Genomic DNA, 12,099 nt, shown 5'->3' on the forward strand with positions numbered 1-12,099 from the left:
CCAACGCTGGCATCGCCACATCATGACTACCATTGACACCGCAAACTGCCGGCTCCAAGTGGAGAGGATCTCCAAGAAGATTGCGCGTATCGATACAGAGTGAATTGAGAACCAGAGGCCATCAATTAACATCACGGGCTAAAGATCAAGAGGGGAGAATTTTTTCAATTAGTTGTTGGGATCAGGAATGCTGTACCTAAAAAAAAAAAAATTGGAAGCTGATTTTCATAATTTTATAAAGATGATGAGCAGGTAAATGAGGATAAGAAACATGTGGGTTAAGAACAGAAAGCAGGAACGTGAGTCCAGTATGACTACTTGTTGAAAGATCCAGCATTCAATGATGATGTGTTCTCCCTCTACTGTAATTTTAAATGATGCTTTGATTTATTTCTGCCTTCCTGTTGTGTACCTTGCACTTTCTTTCTTATTCACTTCCTTCTTAATTTGATTGTTCCCTTTATGACATGCTCATAGACTCTTTGCACGCTTATGTATGTTCCTTTTTCTGCTTTGTAAAATCTGTTATTCACTCCCTCTCCAATGTTATTTTCCTCGTTTTGTTTTTTCTCTTTGGTATCTCTAATTCTTAAAAATACGTCTTTTTTTTGAATTTTCTTCTTCATGCTTTCATTTTTCAAACCCACATTTTCTTTACCTTTCATGCACTTGCTTACACTGGCTCACTCCCTTTCTTAGACACGTGTAACATTAAAGATAACCTCTGAAAGGCCTGCCACTTTGAGTCTAAGTTATTTCATGCCTTCCTGAGTAAGGAGTTATAGCTGGTCTCATGCATGTCATTGCAGTTTATTTCTGAAGTTTCCAACCAGCACAGAAACCCAAGCAAATTTTAGATCAGGAGATTGCACTTAATGCTATCACTGTAATTCTCCCCAGGATGTTCATGGGACGAAGATAGATGATAGAGAATTATGTGTGTTGTGTATGATAGAGAATTGGCAGGATTTATGGTGTTGTCTTCAAAGTCTTTTTTTTAAAACAGCAGTTGCCTCCATTGGGTGTTGATGAGCAAATGCAACTTTGTGTTTTTTTAAACTCTCGCTCTGTCAGATGAGTTGAATCACTACCTGCATGATTCTGACTTCCTTGCACCATTCCTGAAATGTTTCAAGTCCTGCATGAAGCCCCTTGTTGCTATATGAACTCCTTTTCCTATTTTCACACATTGATGGGTTGTATTTTGTTTGTGTTGTATTTTCATGCAGGAGGGAGTGATGTTTAACATCCTTTCTGAGCAAATGCAAATCATGTTGGGTCTGGGGTGATGCATTATGCAGCACTCAAAACAGATTCAACACAGTTCATGTTTTTGTTCTCTTTGCAGCCCGCCTCAAATGCCAAATTTCCTGAGGACATTTTGGTTTAAATTCTCTATCTGACATTGTATTTCAATTAAAATAAACAAGATAATGCTTGTGGAGTTTTTTAAAAACCTGAAAGCACTTTCTTCTATTAGGTTGAAGGGTTGAGACTGCATACATATTATACTGGAATATATAATTTGCCTAATTTATTCATCTACATGAATAGGAATTAATTCCTATTCAACCAGTCATCAGCAGAGTGTCTCATTGCTTTCAGAGTAGTACCTTGAAATGGTTCAACATTGTTGATGGTCTCAACTTCTGTTACTGTGATTTTTGGCAGCAAATATATTTCATAATTTACCCTTTGGAAAGGAATTGAAATTGGGCCTGTCTCTTTCTTACTAGCTATAAATGGCAAGACACATGCTGCAAAAATATAAAAAGTACGTTCTTCCTTTTAATTGTTTGCTTTATTGGTAGCTGCTCTCAAGTATTTGGAGGACATGGTGAGCTTTGATTTCGCTCAGTGCCTGGTTGTCTTTCAATTTTATCATTAGTTATTTGGCATTATTCATGGAGTTAGTACTATTGCTCTTTCTTTCATCCTTTGTGCAGCTCCCTAGAATAAATTTAATCAGCTATTGTTTAGTACCACATGCACTGTTTTCTCAACCCTTTTCTTATTTCTGGAGCCGCATCACACTCTCACTCAGAGTTGCTGTTTGGTGCTGAAGACATCAATGTTGCAGAAGTTCTCTTAATTCAGCCCACTAAGGCGAGGACTCTTTAACTTTATGCCCTAAGTATGGTGTTGTCTATGATGAACTTTTCCATGTGATCTTCTGTTTTCCTGTTTCCATTTCCTTCTCTTTGGTTGCTAATTCTGTTTATTGACATTGCTGACATGGGGCGAAGCATTCAACATGAGAAGCTGAAAGACAATGAAGACTCCAGGAGAACAAAACCAGACTATGGGTTCATGTGCTTACCTTTGCTAGAATGCATTTTCACTCAGTCATAGAATGCAGCAGATCAGGAGGTTATCCAGGAAGACTGAACAGAAAGATGCAATCTGATGAATAAATCCTATTGCTTTTCACTCTGGCCTTGTTTTTCACAACATTTGGGGCAACTGGCATCAGTTTCAAGAGAGCATTTGAGATTCCATCTGTTTTTTCTGTTTTCTTGGTATGTAGGGGGAAAATAGTTATGGGGTCTGATGGTATGTAACCGTATTTTCCCAGTAAGGTAGGCTGTAGATAGCATTTTCCATTTATAATGCCACATGATTAGCGAAGAATTGGCAATCTTTTTCACATGTATCTGTATTCAAAATTTTGCTTAGATATGGGTAAAAAATGAAAGAGATATCATGAAACTTAATAGGCACAGTGTTACAAGCACCTGCTTTTTATGAGGTAATTCAAAAAATATGTTGTTTTTAACTCTTCTTAAGCCTATTGAAAAAGAAGTTTATGACTTGCATGTTGTGGTCAGTGGTGAAGGGACTGCGCTAACTGATGAACTTAAGAAAAACTATCCACAAAAATGTAATGGACTGTAAAGTTCCCTCTGTGGTGTGCATTTGAAACTGGTACCATCTGCAGGCAAACCGATCCACCAGTCAAATTGGGGAGTCCTCACGACAGCAAAAGAAGTTAAAAACAGGCGTTATCAATTGCAGCCAAGGACTTTGCACAGGAAGTGAAATAAAGATTGGGATATTTACATGGTATTATGGTTGACCCTGAAATGTCATAAACTTGAAATTATTTTTTACTTCAAATCACAGGATTTTTGGATTTTTTTGAGAGACTGAGACTCCACACTTCTAAAATTAGATTTCAGGGCCAGAGAGGTTGTTCTGCGTTAATTATGACTTTGAATCTCAGTTACAGCTCATTCAACAAGGTTCAATATTTTCAATGTTGTTTACAGTGATAATATTGTGTAAAAGAAAATTGAAGACCAGGCCAATTTATTGGTTCTCTGTTGATTCCATCTGCAGAGGCTGCAGTAGCACACTCTGTAGAGAGTACAGTTAATGGCAGCTTCTGGATTTTAACTTTTAAGTACAAATGTCAGAAGTTGCTGTTAGTCTTGTGCAGTAATGATGGCAAGAATTAACTGTTTTGCCGTTGTTACAATCTCATATTCGAGGCCAGTATTCTGCTGCACTGCTTGCACTTGGTTTGTAACTGATATAACTGGTTTTACTGATTTTGTTCTTTGGATGAGATTGAACCAAGCATACCTGTTCTGATTATTCAGATGGATGTCAAAGACTTGTGACGCCGCTGAAGAAGAGCAAAGAGTTCTTTTGCTGATCTTGCCATCCATACTCCATGAGTAAAGGAGAAATATTACACTAACCAATTATTTATCTCATTATTGTTTATAAAATAAAATCATTATGTTTCCTGATGAGTACTCCAGCAGTTTGGCATAATAATCAGAGCCCTGGTTCCCACCATAGCAGTTAGGGATTTTAAAAGTTAATTAAATAAAACTGAAATTAAAAACTAATATAAGTATTGGTCACCATGGAACGAGTTTAATGTAAAATTCATAAATGTCCTTAAGGGAAGGAAATCTAACGTTCTTAGTGATCCGATCTATATGTGACTCCATCAAATGGAGGAGCAATGTAGATCTTTCAGCCCATTGAATCTGCTCCACCATTCAGTGAAATTATAGAATCCCTACAGTGCAGAAGGGGGCCATTTGGCCCATTGAGATGCATCAACAATAATTCCATCTAGGCCCAATCCCCATAGTCCCACATATTTATCCTGCTAATCTCTCTAACATTATGGCAATGCTAAATTGTCCCTATCAACTTAACCCATGCATCTTTGGACTGTGGAAAGAAACCAGAGCGCCTGGAGGAAACCCATACAGGCATGGGGAGAACATGCAAACTTCACACAGACAGTGACCCGAGGCCAGAATTGAACCCAGGTCCCTGGCGATGTGAGGCAGCAGTGGTAACCACTGTGCCACCATTCTCCCATGACTGATCTGATATGATAATCCTCAACTCCACTCTCCTGCTGCAATGCACACAGGCCCAACCTACTCGATCTGTCCACATGAAAATCACTCCATATCTGGGATCAATGTAATGAACCTTCTTTGGACCGCTTCCAATGGTGGTGTATCTTTCCTTGGATAAGGGGACCAAAACAGTTCATGGTATTCCAGGTGTGGTCTAATTAGTGTCTTACACAGTTTAAGCAAGATTTACTTATTTTTATACTCCATTCCCTTTGAAATAAAGGCCAACATTCCATTTGCATTCCCTCTGACTTGCTGAACTTGCACATTGTAAGACACTAGCTTTTTGTGATTTATGCACAGGATCCCCAAATCCCTTTTTGCTGCAGCTATCTACAGTCTTTCTTAATTTAAGTAATATTCAGCTTCTTTATTCTTCCAACAAAACTTCACATTTTCCGACATCATTATATTCCAACTGCCAAGAATTTACCCACTTTCTTAACCTGTCTATAAATTCTGTCTCTGTAAATTCATGTCATCCTCACTACTTGGCTTTACAGCTTTTGTGTCATCCGCAAACTTGTCAATAGAACATTCACTTCCCTCAACCATGTTATTAATGTATATTGGAAATAATTATGGCACCAGCATTCATCCCTGTAGCACTCTACTAGTCACAGGTTGCCATCCTGAAAATGCCCCTCTTAAACCAACTCTTTGTCTTCCATTAATTGGTCAATCCTCCATCTATACTCACCATATGAACCCGCGCCCCCCAAACACCATGAGCTCTTGTCTTATTAAGTAGCTTTTTATGCGGTACTATATTGAAAGCTTTTTGGAAATCCAAATATATTACATCTGGTTTTTCTTTATCTATCTTGCTCATTACCTCCTCAAAGAATCCTAATAAATTTGTCAGGCATGATTTCCCCTTCATAAAACCATGCTCTTCTTGATTGTATTATGTATTTCTAAATGCTTTGTTTTTACATTCTTTATAATGGATTTTTAATATCTTCCCAATGACTGAAGTTAAGCTAACTGGCCTATAGTTACCTGTTTTTGCCTCCCTCCCTTTTTGAATACATTGGCAGTTTTCCAATCCTCTTGGAGGCTTCTGGAATTTTATGGATTCTTGGAAGATTGCTATGAATATGTCCACTATCTTTGTAGCCACTTTAATATCCTAAGATGCAACTCACCAGGCCCTGGTGATTTACTGGCCATTGGCCCCATTAGTTTCCCTAATCCTTTTTCTCTAGTGATTATTTATTTGCCTCACTCCCTTTTGCCTTTGTTATTAGTGTCTTCCACCATGAAGACTGACTCAAAGTATTTATTTAACTGGCCTGACATTTCCTGGTTCCCCATCATTCTTATTCTCCAAGAGGCCTATTCTCATTCCGACCCCTTGCTTTTCTTTTATATTTTTAAAGAAGACGCCATACCCACAGCAATGTAGCTGATTTGGAATTTCCTTTAAATTGGCATGGCAAGCCACACCATTGTTTCAAAACTGCTACAACAGAGTGGACCAATTCAAGAAGATGGCTTCCTACCGCCTTCTCCATAATGTGGGTGGGTCATAAATACTGACCTTGCAAGCAATGGCCACACATTGTGAATGAATAAAAAAAAACACATTCACAAAATGGTCTATTCTGCACCGAAGTCCAGTGTTCCAAAATTGCTGTCACTGCACATTTAATATTGATTAGAAACATGATTAGCTAAAAAATGCAACTGATTTTTTACTTCAAGTTTTTAATTGGAGAATGTAAATGACTTTGCATGGTCATTGTTCTGTCTTTTTCAATTTCATTTTCTTGTCTTGTGTTTCTTTTTCTTGTTAAAGTCTCTTTGCTGATAGGGATGCATTTGATACATGTAATAATTCTGACTTATTTTGTTGCATGATCTTGAAGGCTCCTTCCTAGTTTTGTGCTGAGAACAATCTTCTGTCATCAGTTAAATTAAGTCAAATTAATTGCGTTTTCTTTATGTGAAGATTCCAAGGCTCTGCTCTCAAAGGCAAGAAGTACAGGCCATTGTTTGATTATTTCTTAAAGGTAAGATGGAAAGTACTTCCAACTGCACTTGAGTGTCCCTGTTGAGTATTGAACTGCACACAGTATGCTGCACATCTTATTAGTAAGATTATAGATTGCTAACTTGGCAACAGTAATGGTATATTTACAAAAGTAGAATGCTACACTTGCTCCACTGTGAATTATAGCTAAACGTATTGATGTTGCAGTACAATAGCATAACCTGTAAGTTTGGACGAGTAGCTGCTGATTTGCAGATATTAATCATAAAAATTTTGAAAGATGACGTGGCTTTCATTTTTGAATAAGAGGTGTCGTTAAGTAGCTTTTGGTTGGGAGGGGGTAAACAGCTATTCCAATTGTTGACGGGTCTAAAATCAGCTCTCTGCATAGGTTTGATCATCTCCTCAAATACAGTTTTCCTTTTGATCTTCCCTTATCGGACCTAAACTCTTTAGAACTCCAACTTAATTACCTTCGTTTCCTCATGGAGTGTAAAAGCAAAATACACTTGCTTTATGAACCTTTCTTCATATGTTGCATCTCTTCCTTTGAACCCTGAACAATTTATTCAAATCCATTCGTTGTTCCTAACTTTCCTTGGATAAACAACTGTTTGCAGTGTTGCTATGCCCATGAACATATAGGCACTAGTTCCATTAACACAGCTACACTGTCCCTGTCTTAATCAACTTATAACTTCCCACAGTTTTTAACCAGCAGAAAATATTCCAATTTCTTGGATTCCCTGATATTTTCATGTCACCAACATTTTCCTGACAGTTTCATTGATCAAGTTTTGAACTATTCTCACAGTTGTTCATAAAGATGCTAAATGACCACTAACAAATTTTAATGATAGTGTGGACATTGTGTGCTTTTAGACTGTTGCTATCCTTTTTATGGCTCTTGTTGAGCATGGTATTAGCTGAACAACTCTAAAGAATTAAAATCTGTAAATGCATCTTTGATGTTTTAACTGTGCTAAACTTTGCACCATTTGGATTTCATCATTGAGAATGATATTTATTATGTAATTAATCAATTTATCGTAAAAGTGTTAAGTCAAGTTTTGTTATTGATTAAACCCCAAACTTTCCACAGCTTGGGAAAACAATTGGATTTGTCCATTGTATTTATTTAATCATTTTTCAGGTTAAGTTTTGTATTTAAAAAAGGTGTGAATGTCTTTAATAATTGTGGTAAATAGCCCAAGTTGAAAATGTTTAACTAAATGATGCTAAAATGACTGTACTGGAACAGTTGTCAATCTGCAGGTTTTGATACCACTTTATGATTTAATATATAGTTTTAATAATTACATTGAAATAAACAACACATTGGAACTACCTGCAATAATTAGGGATGCTACTGCATTAATTCGGTGGATATATTTATAGTGAATTTGATCTTGAGCTCCAAACTTGGTACTGAATGGTGCTGGCATTAATATTATCAACTTGTGCTGAATGTTCTAACTATTAAAAACAAAATATCAAATGGTAATTAATTTTGGTCACTTTTTTAAAAATGTTGCTTTTGTACGTCTTGCAAAAAACTTTAATGACTGTGAATTGTCTTAATTTTCCTTAATCATAATTTTATTGAATCTAGAAATGGTGATTTATGAAGTAATTCTACAAGGAAAATAAAGGTAATTTTATTGTCTTTCAGTGCAAAGAAACAGGAGCCTTCACTGTGCTTGTGGACAATTATGTTAAAGAGGAGGAAGGTACTGGCGTTGTACATCAGGCCCCATACTTTGGTGCAGTAAGTACAATTTCCATAGTTAAAATATGATAACATATTTAAGTTAGCTAGTGGGGATGATCCATGGTGCTGCCCTTGCTCTTCCTCACCTTCTCCACCAATGTGTATCACACTAAAATATCTATGGCAATGCGTCTTTCGTGTTTCATTCGTTTTAATTTCATCTGTGTCTTGCTCTATTTTGTAAATTGGAATAAACATGTGATATATTGCCTGCTGCGATTCTCCAGAATGAAAACCAAGTGCTGCCGCCAGTGGTAAAACCCAGGGTGTTTCCCACTGGTGGTGGCAGTGCTTGCCAGGTGTGATTCAGCCATCGTTGGTTGGGAAAAAAAGTTCCCAATGGCAAACACTCTGGCCAGCCTGGCTTCACCAGAAGTGGGGCACAATTTTGAAAGGGTCCCCCCCACAAGATCTCTTATGGAACCCTCCCTCTGCAGCCTGGCAGTGGCAGATTGGAACGTGAGCACACTATTTATCTCCTTGCCATTCCTTGGAGTCCAGGGCGCCAGGTCCACGCTGATCAGGACCGCTACAGTTTGATACTCATTGGAATTTAGAAGAATGAGGGGGGATCTTATTGAAACTTAGAGGATATTGGGAGGCCTGGATAGAGTGGAGGTGGAGCTGATGTTTCCACTAGTAGGAAAAACTAGAACTGGAGGGCACAATCTCAGACTGAAGGGACGATCCTTTAAAACAGAGATGAGGAGGAATTTCTTCAGCCAGAGCGTGGTGAATCTGTGGAACTTTTCGCCGCAGAAAGCTGTGGAGGCCAGGTCATTGAGTGTCTTTAAGATAACGATAGGTTCTTGTTTAATAAGGGGATCAGGGTTCTGGGGAAAAGGCAGGAGAATGGGGATGAGGAAAGTATCGGCCATGATTGAGCGGCACAGCCGACTTGATGGGCCGAGTGGCCTAATTCTGCTCCAATGCCTTATAGTCTTTATGGGCTCCTCACAAGGATATAGAAGCATATCAGGAGGACTTATGAATATTGAACAGGTTCCCACTTGTTATGGGTGGGAACTTGATTGGGGCTGGTGGAGCAGGCCAGGAGACTCGCAATGGGTTTGATGCCCAGCGAGAATCCCATTGTGGCCCTCACATCCGATTCAATGAGCCATTGGGTCCCGCACCTACAGTTAGTAGCCCTGGAGAATCACCGCCGTTGTCTTTGGTTGGGGGAGGTGAAGACACCCATGTTGATCTTCCCAGGTAGAACAGATCTACTGATGCTCTTTCCAATTCCATCTGGATTGTCTGCTATTGACCACAGCAGGATTCAACACCTTTTCCAGACATGCTTGCTAATACAGTATTGAAACTGTGGCATTTTTAAGGTTTTGTGCACGTACTTTTCAGTTAGCTTGATTAACCAGTCGAGCTTCCATTTTGTGGGATTTTCAGTGCAGTTAATTGCTGAATCCTGGCACTGATATCAGGATAGCTTCACTGGTTTATGGAATCTTGAAGTTATGGATTTCTGGGAAGATAAAGTTGGAAATTGAGGTAAAATTCTTTTATATATTTTGAAATTGTTTCCAGATGCAAATTGAAAGTATCTGACTTTTTGTTCTTTGTGTTTGAAATGTGACGCTGTTATTGTACTCTGCTAAATGATTTAATGATCCAAATCAGCGGAAAATTCTGAAAGTAGTGCCTTCAACAGGTACTATTTTAAGCTGCAAAGCTATATTACAACAGATGCTTCACAGCTAAGGGTTTTTTTTAACATGATAAATTTGAGGAATTCCTCAAGTGTTGGTGTTTGAACCCTAAGCATTTCTTACTGACTTTTCACTACCTGAGGTAAAAGGAAAATAGTTTTAAGAAAAGTAAATGAACTAATTCATTGTGCCAAATATGTCAACAGCTTCGGTGGACTAGGTTTTCCTTGTCACATTTCTCCACAATCCATGTCTGATGAGATTTAATTTACTTCTGCCCCGCAGGATGATTTCCGTGTGTGTGTGGATTATGGAATAATCCAGAAAGACTCAACACCAGTGTGCCCTGTTGATGCATCTGGCTGTTTCACAGCGGAAGTGACAGACTTTGCTGGACTCTATGTGAAGGTTGGTGCATGATTGTTATGTGCTCCAATTGTAGAGGGGCAATTGAATAGACAAGAGGGATGTTAAGTTTTTGTAATATCACTGAATATAAAAATGTTATGTTGCTGCCCAAAAATTTGGAGTTCAAACTTAATAGTTTATAGTTCTTAATATAGTGCAAGTGCTGAAGTGGCTTATGTTAGATTCATTCAGCATGCAAGAAATTATGTGAAATAATTATTTTTTAAAATTAACTGTACCAAGGTTATGGAGCAAGAACTAGCCAGATCTGTATTAGAATTAAGCTTTGTTGTAAAAATATGCTTACAGTTTGAGGTTCAACATAAAAGAGCAGTTATAAATACATGCAATTACCTGAATTCTGATTTTTATTTGTAGGATGCAGACAAGCATATCCTCAAGTATCTAAAGGATGTAGGCCGACTGGTACACAGTAGTACCTACAAGCATAATTATCCATTTTGTTGGAGGTAAGAGCCTTGGGAAATGTGTGAGGCCTTCAGAAGTGTAATGAGGAGCGTGTATCCCCTCCTGAAAATTTAGAATACTGGCATTTCCGCACTTTGCAGAGCATTAAAGACCGAAAAAGAGAAGCAGGTAATCCTGTATTCTAAAGGATTACCTAAGAGGAAGAATTTTTATGGTGGTTGATGGGGTACTGGTTAAGTGGGCTGCTTTGTCTTGGATGGTGTTGAGCTTGATGGTGTAAGCATAGTTTTATTAAGGGGACATCGTGTCTGACCATCTTGATTGAATTTTACAGAGAGGTGACCAGGTGTGTAGATGAGGGCAATACATTTGACATAGCCTACTTGGACCTAGGTGAGGCTTTTGATAAGGTCCCACATGGAAGGCTGATAGCGAAGGTAAGAGCTCATACAATCCAAGGAAATTTAGCAAATTGGATCCAGATTCGGCTGAGTGGCAGGAAGCAGAGGGTGATGGTGGAGGAATGTTTTTTGGACCAGAAGCCTGTGTCCAATGGGGTCCCAAGTGTTAGGCCCTTGCTCTTAATGATTTATATAAATGATTTAGACTTGAATGTAGGAAGGTTGATTTGGTAAGAAATTGGGAGGGAGGTAAATAGTGAAAAGGATAATCTTGGATTACAGGTGGATATAGATGGGCTGATCAGATGGGCCAGTCAGCGGTAAATGTAATTCAGTCCGGATAAGTGTGAGATGATGCACTTGGGCAGGACAAACAAGACAAGGGAAACATGATGAACAACAGGACCCTGGGAAGCACCGAGGATCAGTGTGACCTTGGTGTGCGTGTACACTAGTCCCTTAAGGTAGCAGGATAGGTGAATAAAGTGGTTAAGAAGGCTTGTGATATATTTGCCTTTATTAACTGAGGCATAGAGTCTAAGAGCAGTGAGGTTATGTTGGAACTGTACAAAATGTTGGCTAGGCCACAGCTAGAGTATTTGCAGTTCTGGAATCCACATTGTAGTGTGGATGTGATAAGAGTGCAGAGGAGATTTACCAGGATATTGCCTGGGCTGGAAAGTTTTAGTTATGAAGAAAGATTGGATGGACTGGGTTTGGTTTCCTTGGAACAGAGGAGACTGAGGGGCTGGGGGGGCATGGTTTGTGATGTATAAGATTCTGAGGGGCATAGACAGAGTGGACAGGAGGAAATATTTCTTCTTCGTGGATGGCCCAATGATTTGGGGCATAGATTTAAGATGAAGGGCAAGAGGTTCAGAAAGGATATGAGGAAATACCTTTTCACTCAAAGGGTGGTGGGACTCTGGAAGTCACTGCCTGAAAATGTGGTGGACGGAGAGACCCTCATAACATTTAAGAAGTATTTAGGTGTGCATTTGTGATGCCAAGGCATACAAGGCTATGGGCAAAATGCTTA

At 38.7% G+C, this 12,099-nt stretch overlaps 1 protein-coding gene across 1 annotated transcript in view; it reads left to right on the forward strand.

The window, feature by feature from the left end:
- Nucleotides 1-12,099, forward strand: part of iars1 (isoleucyl-tRNA synthetase 1) — a 180,270-nt gene that overhangs the window by 49,454 nt on the left and 118,717 nt on the right. The window contains exons 9-12 of the mRNA XM_080181800.1: nt 6,343-6,403; nt 8,057-8,152; nt 10,108-10,230; nt 10,609-10,700. Of these exons, the coding sequence (XP_080037926.1) occupies nt 6,343-6,403; nt 8,057-8,152; nt 10,108-10,230; nt 10,609-10,700 (372 nt within the window). The remainder of the gene's footprint in view (nt 1-6,342; nt 6,404-8,056; nt 8,153-10,107; nt 10,231-10,608; nt 10,701-12,099) is intronic.

This window comes from Carcharhinus amblyrhynchos, chromosome 3 (genome assembly GCF_965287045.1).
Source record: "Carcharhinus amblyrhynchos chromosome 3, sCarAmb.v2.hapA, whole genome shotgun sequence".
Classification (NCBI taxonomy): domain Eukaryota; kingdom Metazoa; phylum Chordata; class Chondrichthyes; order Carcharhiniformes; family Carcharhinidae; genus Carcharhinus; species Carcharhinus amblyrhynchos.